The sequence below is a fragment of the Amblyraja radiata genome, chromosome 2, assembly GCF_010909765.2.
Source record: "Amblyraja radiata isolate CabotCenter1 chromosome 2, sAmbRad1.1.pri, whole genome shotgun sequence".
Classification (NCBI taxonomy): domain Eukaryota; kingdom Metazoa; phylum Chordata; class Chondrichthyes; order Rajiformes; family Rajidae; genus Amblyraja; species Amblyraja radiata.
In genome coordinates, this window is record NC_045957.1 from 146,285,544 (window position 1) to 146,299,145 (window position 13,602).

At 42.9% G+C, this 13,602-nt stretch overlaps 1 protein-coding gene across 1 annotated transcript in view; it reads left to right on the forward strand.

Moving 5' to 3' along the window:
- Nucleotides 1-13,602, forward strand: part of LOC116985528 (collagen alpha-6(VI) chain-like) — a 138,329-nt gene that overhangs the window by 60,512 nt on the left and 64,215 nt on the right. The window contains exons 8-9 of the mRNA XM_033040304.1: nt 6,265-6,407; nt 9,424-9,477. Coding sequence (XP_032896195.1) covers nt 6,265-6,407; nt 9,424-9,477 — 197 coding nt within the window. The remainder of the gene's footprint in view (nt 1-6,264; nt 6,408-9,423; nt 9,478-13,602) is intronic.

The window sequence follows — 13,602 nt, forward strand, 5'->3', positions numbered from 1 at the left end:
TTTAGGTATCTGCGATGATCCTTGTATATGGGTACTAGATAGTAAGCATCTTTAAGATAAATGCTTGCCATGAAGTGTCCTTTGGAATTCAGTTGTTTGGCAGTAACATATGTCTCCATTTTGAAATGTATATACTAAACAAATTTGTTTAGTGATGTTAAGTCAATGATGATGCGACAGCCACCATCTTTTTTGGTTTTAGTGAATATATTCGATACAAATTCCAAAGGTTCATGTTTGGTCTTTTCGATGGCCCCCTTTGTGATAAGTCTCACCAGTTCAGCTTGTCCCTCACGTTTCTCTTTGACGGAGGGAGAAATACCCTTTGGGACCATTGTTGAACTGGCGGCGTTTTTTCTGACATGAATTGTATTTTATATCCTCTAATGCTGTTGAGTATATACTTGTCACTCGTGACCATACCCCATGCTTCTTTAAACAAGTGTAATCTCCCCCCTGTTAATAAAGCACCCTTATTCTCTATATGCTGGTAGGGACCAGACCCACCTACCTCCATGGTTATTGGCGATTCTGTTTCTTCATTTTCCTGAAGATTTTGTTCTGACGTGCTGGCGATGTTGGGGGGAGGCGCATTTTCCAGAGGGTCCACTGCGGGCCTTGATCTAAAAAGATCTTTGGGGATAATGTGCGGACCCCAAGCGTTCACCAGTCCCATATTGCGGACGTCGACTGGTGGATGCCATGAGGTGCTGCCGCTTGGGTATCGCAGGTCTTGGTTTGCTCGTCCCGGGGCCTGCCCTCATTAGGCCGAAGGTTTTTGATGCTTCCTGCATCTCCTTCAGTTTTTTATTGAAATCTTTCCCAAATAGCAGCGCGTCCGTCTCCGCAGCTGGGGCTTTACACAAGCCAGCAAATTTGGGATTGAGGGCAGGTCTTATGTTTCCCTCCCGAGATTGTTGATCTCAAATTGTGTGGTACACATTAATGCCAGCACATCCTGCTGGCAGGTATCCATCTCCGTGGTCTCCACGGAACGAGCAAAGGCTGTGATGGCCGACGTCAGGAGCCTTAGGATCCGCTGTAGCTTGAGTTCTTGGGTCCGGATGTGTGACCCACATGCCCCCAGATTTGGCTGTTGACACTTTTTACTTTGAGGGCCTCACCGTTTTCTGGTGCTGTGTTGTTTCAGCACCTCAGTGAGCACCTTTTCCAGTAATGGTTGATGCTGGCCGCCATTCTTGGTTCCAGCGGCGCTCCAGCTCCCGAATTCATCCGCCTGCCCCTGTTCCAGACCAGCCTAGCCCTGGTCACCAATGCTAGCCTCCAGTAATGAGGGAGCAGAGGGCAGTGCATGAAACACTGTGGAGGGGGTGCCTGACCTCCCTCCGCGAGAGCGCTCTTTCTGCCCATCTCGCTGGAGCTGCTCCAATTGCTGTTGGATGCAGCTCAGGCGGCTGTCTCTCCTCCATTTAGGTGGAGACATGTCCCCGTCCGACGAATCGGACGCCACCGGCCGGATGCCTGTTCGGATGGCTAGACATCCAGCCCGCAGTTCAGGCACTAGCGGGACTGGGCTCGGTGCGGTGATGGGGATAGCGGAGCGCCCGGTAATTGTTCCTACCGCCTGCTTCTGGAGCTTTTGTGCCTTGTAGATGCGAGAGCGCCCCTCAAGCAGCGTGTCTCGCAGGCACCTGCTCCGAGAGCCGCTCCTGCGGCTCAGGCGGCTCTCTCTCCCCCCGTGCCGGTGGAGAGACGTCCCGTCCGACATCGGGAACACCTGCCGGATGCCTCTCGAGTGGCTATGCATCCAGCCCGCTGCTCAGGTACTAGGGGGCTGGCCTCGGCACGGTGTCGGGGAATTACGGAACACCGGGTAACGCTCCTACCGCCTGTTGCTGCCCCCCTCCCCGACGGGAAAACGTTCCTCCTTGAACGGGGGACAGTTTTGTTCCAGAGCCTTTTTCTCTGCCTGTAAAAAACACAAGCAGAAAAAGGCTCACCTGTAAAAGAAAACCCGACCTCAGGGGACTCACATGACGGTCCGGTTCATTCTGTAGCGGGAGAGCCTAACTCCCGTTGCAGCCGCTGTTGCACTGCTGGCGTAATGCCGCGCCTGCGCACTGAGCGGGTTCTTCACGTAGTCACTCACGTGACTCCGAAGTAAAATTAAGGGATACAAACAGGGAAATTAGCAAGACTAGGGTGGGAGAGGGATGGACAGAGTGTGAATGCAAGTGTCACTTGAAATTAGAGAAATCAATATTCATACCACTGGGTTACAAGCTACCCAAGCGAAATATGAGGTGCTGTTCCTCCAATCTGCGTGTGACTCACTCTGACAGTGGAGGAAGCCCAGGACAGACGGTCAGTATAGGAATTGGAAAAGGAGTTGAATTGTTTGGTAACTTGGAGATGACATAGGCAAGGTGGACTGTACGTAGGTGTTCAGCGAAACAATCGCAGAGTCTGTGTTTGGTCTCGCCGATATATAGGAGGGGTAGGCCATTTAGGACTGAGATGAGGAAAAAAAAAAATCACCCAGTTGTGATTCTGTGGAATTCCCTGCCACAGAAGGCAGTGGAGACCAATTCACTGGATGTTTTCAAGAAAGAGTTAGAAACATAGAAACATAGAAACATAGAAATTAGGTGCAGGAGTAGGCCATTCGGCCCTTCGAGCCTGCACCGCCATTCAATATGATCATGGCTGATCATCCAACTCAGTATCCCGTACCTGCCTTCTCGCCATACCCTCTGATCCCCTTAGCCACAAGGGCCACATCTAACTCCCTCTTAAATATAGCCAATGAACTGGCCTCGACTACGCTCTGTGGCAGAGAGTTCCAGAGATTCACCACTCTCTGTGTGAAAAAAGTTCTTCTCATCTCGGTTTTAAAGGATTTCCCCCTTATCCTTAAGCTGTGACCCCTTGTCCTGGACTTCCCCAACATCGGGAGCAATCTTCCTGCATCTAGCCTGTCCAACCCCTTAAGATTTAGTTCTTAGGGCTAAATGAATCAAGGGATATGGGGAAAAAGCAGGGACGGGGTACTGATTTTATGAATAGCTGGGAATGGCAGTGAAAGGGCCAACGAGCCAAATGCCTACTCCTGCATCTATTTTTCTATATTTCTATGTTTTATGAGTCCATGCTGACTATCTCTAATCAGTCCCTGTCCGGCTAAATGTATGTACTGCATATCTTATTCCTCAGAGTACTCTCTAGTAATTTTCTGACCACAGATGTTGGACTCACTGGCCTGTAGTTCCCAGGCTTTTCCCTGCAGCCCCTCTTAAATAGAGGCACAACATTTGCCACCCTCCAATCTTCTGGCACTTCACCCTTATTTAATGATGACTCATCAATCTCAGCCAGTGCACCTGCAGTTTCTGCTCCTCACAGTGTCCTTAGATATGTCTGATCAGTCCCGGAAAATCTGTCTACTTTCATATGCATTAGGACCTTTGGTTTAAAATAATTGTAAGGGGAATTGCAGAGCATAGAATTGGCTCTTAAATGAGGTGAATGGTTGGAGCATGTATTGCAATTATTTCCTTGAGCTGCATATTCTGATTGTACTTTTTAAACTCTCTTCACAGATAATAGTAATATTTACAGATGGAATAGATGACCATATGGAAAGCCTAAAGGAAGCATCACATACACTCCGCCATGATGGTAACTTACGAACAATGCAGTTTTTAAAATATTATTAGCACTAAATGTGGGCAAAGAGTGGTGGTATTTAATGAAACATTCAGACATTTCAAAATTATTTTGTCTGATTTTGATTGTTCTGTTTATTTTAGATATGGAGATCTTATCTGTTCTTAATCATTAGAATGTTTTCAGATATTATGAAGTAAGGGATTCCACTGCAGAAATAGAAACAGAAGAAAATATAAACCATCTGCATTTCTGCTTGAGTCTTGAGTCTATGATAGTACTTTTACTGGATAGACTATATCCCTTTCATCTATATCCCAATCATCTGCATTTCTGCATCTGCATGTGATTTGCAAAACAAATAGTAAATGTGCCCCTTAGTTCATGTAATGATGTTTCAGACTGCAGGGGATAAGTACATGAAGTGAAGGAAAACGAAAGAGAGAGAGGGGGGTTGCCTGATCATCAGTGCAATTAGCTGAAACAATGGAAAGTATTACCCATGTAATTTCTGTAAATGACCAAAATGAAAAAGGATAACCTGTGAGCAATATGCGATGCAGTAAGGTATAAATGTTGCAGAGAAACACTCCGATAAATGACAGAAATCATGAAAGTTAAAAAAATATATAATAGAAACATAGAAACGTAGAAAATAGGTGCAGGAGTAAGCCATTCGGCCCTTCGAGCCTGGCTGATCATCCAACTCAGTATCCCATCCCTGCCTTCTCTCCATACCCCCTGATCCCTTTAGCCACAAGGGCCACCTCTAACTCCCTCTTAAATATAGCCAATGAACTGGCCTCAACTAACTTCTGTGGCAGAGAATTCCACAGATTCACCACTCCCTGTGTAAAAAATGATTTTCTCATCTCGGTCCTAAAAGACTTCCCTCTTATCCTTAAACTGTGACCCTAGTTTTGGACTTCCCCAACATCGGGAATAATCTTCCTGCATCTAGCCTGTCCAACCCCTTAAGAATTTTGTAAGTTTCTATAAGATCCCCCTCAATCTTCTGAATTCTAGCGTGTACAAGCCGAGTCTATCCAGTCTTTCTCCATATGAAAGTCCTGCCATCCCAGGAATCAGTCTGGTGAACCTTCTCTGTACTCCCTCTATGGCAAGAATGTCTTTCCTCAGATTCGGAGACCAAAAATATACGCAATACTCCTGGTGTGGTCTCACCAAGACCCTGTACAACTGCAGTAGAACCTCCCTGCTCTTATACTCAAATCCTTTTGCTATGAATGCTAACATACCATTTGCTTTCTTCACTGCCTGCTGCACCTGCATTCCTACTTTCAATGACTGGTGTACCATGACACCCAGGTCTCGTTGCATCTCCCCTTTTCCTAATCGGCCACCATTCAGATAATAGTCTACTTTCCTGTTTTTTCCACCAAAGTGGATAACCTCACATTTATCCACATTATACTGCATATGCCATGCATATGCCCACTCACCCAACCTATCCAAATCACCTTGCAGCCTCCTAGCATCCTCCTCACAGCTAACACTGCCCCCCCAGCTTCGTGTCATCCGCAAACTTGGAGATGTTGCATTCAATTCCCTCATCCAGATCATTAATATATATTGTAAATAGCTGGGGTCCCAGCACTGAGCCTTGCGGTACCCCACTAGTCACTGCCTGCCATTCTGAAAAGGACCCGTTTACTCCTACTCTTTGCTTCCTGTCTGCTAGCCAGTTCTCTATCCACATCAATACTGAACCCCCAATCCCGTGTGCTTTAAGTTTGTATACTAATCTCTTATGTGGGACCTTGTCGAAAGCCTTCTGAAAGTCCAGATATAACACATCCACTGGTTCTCCCTTATCCACTCTACTAGTTATATCCTCGAACAATTCTATGAGATTCGTCAGACATGATTTACCTTTCATAAATCCATGCTGACTTTGTCCAATGAATTCACCACTTTCCAAATGTGTTGCTATCCCATCTGTAATAACTGACTCCAGAATTTTCCCCACAACCGATGTTAGACTAACTGGTCTGTAATTCCCCGTTTTCTTTCTCCCTCCCTTTTTAAAAAGTGGGGTTACATTAGCTACCCTCCAGTCCTCAGGAACTACTCCAGAAATGAAAGAGTTTCGAAAAATTATCAGTAATGCATCCACTATTTCTGCGGCTACTTCCTTAAGTACTCTGGGGTGCAACTTATCTGGCCCTGGGGATTTATCGGCCTTTAATCCATTCAATTTACCTAACACCACTTCCCGGCTAACCTGGATTTCACTCAGTTCCTCCATCTCATTTAACACCCGGTCCCTTGCTATTTCCGGCAGATTATTTATGTCTTCCTTAGTGAAGACAGAACCAAAGTAGTTATTCAATTGGTCTGCCATGTCCTTGTTCCCCATGATCAATTCGCCGGTTACTGACTGCAAGGGACCTACATTTGTTTTAACTAATCTTTTCCTCTTCACATATTTATAAAAACTTTTGCAGTCAGTTTTTATGTTCCCTGACAGTTTTTTTCATAATCTATTTTCCCTTTCCTAATTAAGCCTTTTGTCCTCCTCTGCTGGACTCTGAATTTCTCCCAGTCCTCTGGTAGGCTGCTTGTTCTGGCTAATTTGTACGATAATAGTGGACAATCATTTTATTTTCGAAACAGGTGTGAATGCATTGATTGTGGTTCCTCTGGAAACAAAAAGTACTGACAACTTTGCTGAACTAGAGTTTGGACGAGGGTTTGGTTACAGAAACAAACTGAGGATCGATATGCCCGATATTGGAAATGCTTTGATGTCAGAAATTGTAAGTTATTTTGTAAGATAAGTTAGCAGAAGTATTGGAAAATAGCTGTAATAAATAATTTTAATTTTGACAAAACTTACTCTGGGTCCATTATGTAAATGACATGCATCCGCAGACAAAGATGTGTAGTGGTGTACTGTAAAGTACATGCCATGCATGTTTTGACACCACATGAGCCTAATTCAGTTTTGCATCTGAAATTTGCAAATGTCATGGGACACTAGTACCAAAGAAGAACTGAAAACAGCTTTGGATTTGTTCAAGAACATTCTGTATGGTGGTGAGCCTCCCAGCATCAATGTTTAGTTGTACTCTTGAGTACTCTGCACTCATTTAAGTCTCGACTCTTTACCATCGCTCACTAATTTGCGAACAGTTGTCCTGAATTCCCACGTTACACTTCTTACCTCACCATCCATCTTTAACCAATCAGTTATCGATGCATTATGAGTGATAATTATGCTTGGTCTTTTATTTTGTTCAGTTGGCTTCCATCTAAAGAAAAACAACTGGAATTTGACTACAACTTGTTTTTATGTTTATTGATAAATCTCTTTAATGTTATGTCTAATCTTTATCTGTGTGCTGCATGGCAAGACAAATTTCACTGCACCATTTGGTGTATGTGACAATAAATGTAATTTCTCCTTTGTCAACCTCTTCACTGCTATACTTATGGAGTTTAATTGTTCCTCACCGACTACTATTTAAAGCAAAATAGAAAACAAATAAACTTAACAATGCCGGTAACAAATGGTTAATCTTTCATAACATTTTATTATGTTTCAGGAAACAGTTGCAGAGAGACAATGCTGTCAAGTGTGTTGCAAGTGCTCAGGGCAGCTTGGAGCAAGAGGACCTCAAGGAAAAAAAGGACCTCGTGTAAGCCAAATTTTAGATTTCACTGAATGACACATGATTTCTAAATTTCTAAAAAAACTGGTGATTATGTTGTTGGACCAGAATTCTGGAGCCGAAATCTCATTATTTGAAAGTAGGTTTTATGGAGAAGTACATAAAAATTAATAAAAAATAACCATGACTGTTCAGAGTTTTGCCATGTCTTTAATACATTTGTAAGATGGGAACTTGGTGGCAGCTTAGTTCTATATGTGACTCCAGACCCATAACAATGTGTTGTTCAATGATAATGGGAATATAACAATAAATGCTGTCATAGTCAATGAATAGATTTTCAAAGCAAATGGCAAAGAGATACTTTCATTAAAAGGCATGGTTTACACTATTATGTTCCAATATTTGGAGCACATATTAGGGAAATAAATACTTGCAGTGAATTTCTGCAGTTGTATGTTTTGTGAATTTGTATAAGTTATGTATTAAAACAAGTTGAGCAGTAATGTCTGTTATTTTTCTGCTGTAACCCATCAGAATCAGATAGAAGTGCTTGCTACTGGCAGAAAATGGTCTGTGGTTTCTATTTAATATGGGGAAAATTGCTGTGATAGATAGATTCCCTCTTTTTTTGTGGAATCATTTAAATGAACTCTCAACAATATATCTGGCAGGAATATTTTGACGAATACTTGAAGACTGTACTTCAAGTCTTGAATACTTGAAGAGTGGGAAGTGGGAAGAATTTTCAGCTGTTACCTTTTGTTGCCTTTTGTGAAAATCTGAGCTTTCTCTTTGGGTCTGCTGGGAATTTTCTGATTTACACTTACCATAGTTCTGCTGATAAAATAAAAATAGACACATTGTAAAAAGACAAATCTTCTGGAGTAACTCAGCGGGTCAGGTAGCATCTCTGGAAAACATGGATCGATGCCATTGAAGGATTGAATGAAAGATACAACATGGATTAGCCTTTGTCCACCCATCTGCCAATCAACCCCCCCTCGCCTATTATCCATCTATCATTTGCCAAGCTTTGTCCTACCCCACCCCTTTTCCTGCATTCTTCCCCCTCTTCACATCCCCCCCACCAACTACAATTAGTCTGAAGAAAGGACCCGACCCAGAACATTGTCTATCCATGTTCTCCAGAGATGCTACCTGACCAACTGAGTTATTCCAGCACTTTTTTTGTGGGTTATTAGTAAACCAGCATCTGCAGTTCCTCTTGTCTCCAGGGTGCCAGCATCTCCAATTCCTCACGACTCCATGTGAGAATGTTCTGATAGGCTACGCTAGGATTCATCTATTGCAGTTATTCAACCTAACAATAAGCCCAGTTCCAAAGATTCCAGGTCTGAGCTTACGATGATTTTGCTGCGGATTTTGTAGTATGTACAGCCTCATAACCAAGAACCTTCAGCAGTGATCACGGTCTCAGCCTGGGTCTTCCTCTGCTCTTGGACTAAAATGTATGGATGATTGTTGGGCGAAGATCTGAAGTTTCACCTAATATCATGGAATGACCATCTGAATATAAAACAATATCAGATCCTTTGCACAATGGAAATTGTAATGGGGGAATGCCATCGAATTCCATCTATGTCAAAGTCCAAAATCTCATTTAATAGTATATTCCATTTTCCATCTAAATGAAGGATCCTCCTCTCTGATCAAAATAACTTGATTAGAGTCAACACCAGAAGCATCTTCGGGTGCTAAATCTGGACGGGATCTCAATTTATTATTTCCAAAATAATTTGGAAATCTTTCCATGACAATCTTGAGACTCTTACAAATGAGTATTCATGTCAGAATTTTGAGCCACATTCTGGGACAACCAAACCAGTGGTATATCACTAAGAGAGACAAAATGCAGGTCGCCTGTCTCAGTAGCAATTCTACTGTGAAAGATAATGCGTCTTTTCTTTAATTTGACAATGTAGAAGTCTGTGAGCAATTGTGAAGGTTCCATCGGTTAACGTGCTAGGAAAAGGTGGTTCAGATCAGGATTTGAACTTGGGATTTTCCTGATCTTTGGGCTCAGAACCATGCCAGCTAATTCACAGCCTTATTGAAATATTATTGGAGCTAATGCTGAAATCTCCAATGTCCAAATTGAACATGTTTGATAACTGTGAATGCAACTATATTATTTCAGGGGAACGCAGGTCAAGAGGGAAGTAGAGGATATGCAGGAGAAGACGGAACTATGGTAAGTTTGTTACGGTGAAACATTTTTTTTTCAAAACGATTTTTAAATGTTTAAGGTAAGATGGAAATATTGTTGATTGGAAAACTATTGAAATGATGTAAAATGTATAGAAACAGGCAGGTAGGCAGGTCCTGCATTGCCAAGGGATATGTTGGAAAGGAGTGTGGAAACTGAAGAGAGAATCTGAAATATAAGGGAGGTTTCAGAAAGGGACAAACAGAGTATTTTAAGTGGCAATCAAGTTAAGGTGTTTAGGGTGATTAACTTCAGTTTAGTTTATTGTCCCATGTGCTGAGGTCCAGTGAAAAGCTTTTGTCGTGTGCTATCCTGTCAGCAGAAAGACAATACATGATTACTATCGAACCATACAGTGTATTTCCAGTGTATTCACAATGTACTACAATACATTTACAGCACAAGGGAATAACGTTTCGTGACAAAATGTTCCTGTAGAAATAGAGATTTAAGAGTGTGGCGCGATTGTAATATGTGTTTGTGGATCTGCTTCTGTGGCTAGCATGCAAATGGTCGCAAATTGGTTGGGTGCCATCTTGGAAACAAAAGAACAGTGGGAGATAACCTCTGATTTAGGGGTGAAAATGCATAACATGCATGGTAGGTTGTTCAGCACTGATCATGGAATCACAGAAATGTTGCAGATGATGCGAGGAATCATTCGTGAGGCAAAGGGAAGTGGAAAGTAGAAAGATGTGGACTATTTTCTAAATGAGGAAAGAATTCATAAAATGGAGATGCAAAGGGACTTGGGAGTGCTGGTGCGGGATTCCCAAAAAGTCCATTTGCAAGTCGAATCGGTAGTAAGGAGGGCAAATGCAATGCTAGCATGGGCTGGAACACAAGAAAACAGGGATGTAAGGCTGCGGCTTTATAAGACAGTGGTCAGACTGCATTAGGAAGATTTTGAACAGTTTTGGACCCCATATCTGAGGAAGGTTGTGTTGGCTTTGGAGAGGGTCCATAGGAGTGATTGGGTTTACATATGATGCACATTGAAAGGCACTGGGCCTGTACTCACTGGAGTTTAGAAGGATGAGGGGAGCCTCATTGAAATGTACAGAATAGTGAAAGGCCTGGATAGAGTGAATGTGTAGAGGATGTTTCCACTAGTGGGAGTCTAGGACCAGAGGCCATAGCCTCAGAATAAAGGGCATACCTTATGAAAGGAGATGAGGAGGAATTTTGTTTAGTCAGGTGGTGAATCTGTGGAAATTATTGCCACAGGCGGCTGTGGAGGCTAAGTCAATGGATGCTTTTAGGTGGCGATTGACAGATTCTTGATTAATAATGGTGTCGTGGGTTATAGGGAGAAGGCAGGAGAATGGGGTTGAGAGGGAAATATAGATCAGCCATGATTGAATAGCAGAGTAAACTTGATAGGACGAATGGCCTAATTCTGCTCCTATAACTGATGAACATTTGAATCAGAAACTACATCCAACAATACAGACCTGAAGTTTGATGCCGTGGATAATCCAACATTGAAATTAAAGATTTTTTTTCGGCAAGTGTGGCAAGGGTTGAGAAATCAATGTGGAGACAGAATGGCCCAATCTCAGCAAGAGGGGGGACAGGCTCAGGAGGCTGAATAAATGCCTTACGTTACTTTATCTCCAGGAGTTATGACACTTTTGAGACCATTTTCTCTTTATCTATTATGGGGTGAACATCAAGTGTAGTGTAACAAGGGAGAGGCCATATTACTGGTCAGGGGGTGAACATTTCCTTTAATCTTTGCCCCTCTCATCATAAACCTATGCCGTTTAATATATGAATTATCCATCCTGAGAAAAAGGTTCTGACAATCTATTCAATCTATGCCTCTCATAATTTTATATACATCTATCAGATCACCAGGCAACCTCCAGCATCCCGGAGAAAACAATCCCGGTCTATCCAACCTCTCTATGTAGCTAATACCCCTGATCCAGGCATCATTCTGGTACACCACCTCTGCAACCTTTCCAAAGCCTCCACATCCTTCCTGTACTGGGGTGACCAGAACTATGCACAATACTCCAAATGTAGTGTAGCCAAAGTCCTATAAAGCAGCATCATGACTTCCACTCTCTTATCCTCAATGCCATGACCAATGAAGGTAAGTATATCATCTATTTTCTTTACCATTTTATCCACATGCTGCCACTTTCAGGGAGTTATGGACTTGGGCTCCAAGATTCCTCTCAACATCAATGCTGTTAAGGATCATGCAATTAATTATATATATTTCCCCTTTACATTCGTCCTTTCAAAGTGCAACACCTCTAACTTACTCGGATAAAACTTCATCTGCCATTTCTTTTCCCATTTCAACAGCTGATCTATATCTCATTGTATGCTTTTGATAATTGCTCGTTTCTGAGCTTCCCCCCAGTATATTAGATAGATTTGAAAATGTCAGCCGAATACGAGCCGACCAGTCTGTCTAGTTTCAGTAAAAACACTGAATCAAGTTTATTCTACCAAAATTATAAGCGCGTCACAGATTATACACTGTACCTACTATCCCCACCGTGGATTTGATCCCTGCTTCTTCCAGTCAAGCACTCTAGGCCTTGCGCAGACAGAGACATTCCAGAAGTTCTCCTGAGGATCAACCACGAACCTCGTGATCACCGTCTTTTATATGCCCGCGAACACGAGGGCCGAACCACACAGGGGGTTGTCTTACAATTACTCAATAACAGATATCGATTAACCCCATACATAACAGACATTTCCCTAACCCAACAATACATCAGCTCAATACATTGTATTTCCAACCAACTCCAGGTTTTAGTCAACTATTGAAACATGTACCCCGATTTACAGAGTTTCCAGACAAGGCTTTAAGGCCCTGTCCCACGATGCGAGTTTACCCAAGAGCTCTCCCGCGTTTAAAAAAATATCTAACTGGTGGTAAGTACGTAGCGGGTACGTCGGAGCTCGTGGATGTCTCGTAGCGGCTCGTAATGCTATCGGCAGCTACTCGGGAAATGCGGTAAACTCGTGAGGTTTTTCCACAGTGAATAATTTCCAAACGTCTAAAAATACTCGTGATGAAGTACCACGAGTTTGATTTTTTTAAACTCGGGAGAGCTCTTGTGTGAACTCGCATCGTGGCACAGGGGCTCAACACTTCATCCAATAAACAACCAGCAGAGTTAGATTCTGCAATATTGTATACAACTTATTTACATAGAAACATAGAAACATAGAAATTAGGTGCAGGATTAGGCCATTCGGCCCTTCGAGCCTGCACCGCCATTCAATATGATCATGGCTGATCATCCAACTCAGTATCCCGTACCTGCCTTCTCTCCATACCCTCTGATCCCCTTAGCCACAAGGGCCACATCTAACTCCCTCTTAAATATAGCCAATGAACTGGCCTCAACTACCCTCTGTGGCAGGGAGTTCCAGAGATTCACCACTCTCTGTGTGAAAAAAGTTCTTCTCATCTCGGTTTTAAAGGATTTCCCCCTTATCCTTAAGCTGTGACCCCTTGTCGTGGACTTCCCCAACATCGGGAGCAATCTTCCTGCATCTAGCCTGTCCAACCCCTTAAGAATTTTGTAAGTTTCCATAAGATCCCCTCTCAATCTCCTAAATTCTAGAGAGTATAAACCAAGTCTATCCAGTCTTTCTTCATAAGACAGTCCTGACATCCCAGGAATCAGTCTGGTGAACCTTCTCTGCACTCCCTCTATGGCAATAATGTCCTTCCTCAGATTTGGAGACCAAAACTGTACGCAATACATTTACAAATGTATATCGAGTTTGCAATCACACAATCCATCCTATGCATTTGGTATCAGATTGACAAGGCTTGCAGGTTCCCAACACTTTTGCATATGAATTGTATCTAAACTCCAGACTATCTGACACCTCTCGCAGCCGGTCCCAGCTCTGCAGAGATCATTCCCAATCTGACCAAATCTCTTAACAAGCCCTGTAATTTAGCCCCATTTTAGAAGTCCTGACTGGTCCAATTTAGACAGGATTAACACTTTGAGACCTTTTCTCACAGTCCCTGTCCCCAACAATCTTGGTGTCATCTGCTAATTTACTAACAAACCCGTCTACGTTTACATCTAAGTCATCTATTTGTCCCAGCACAGATTTCTG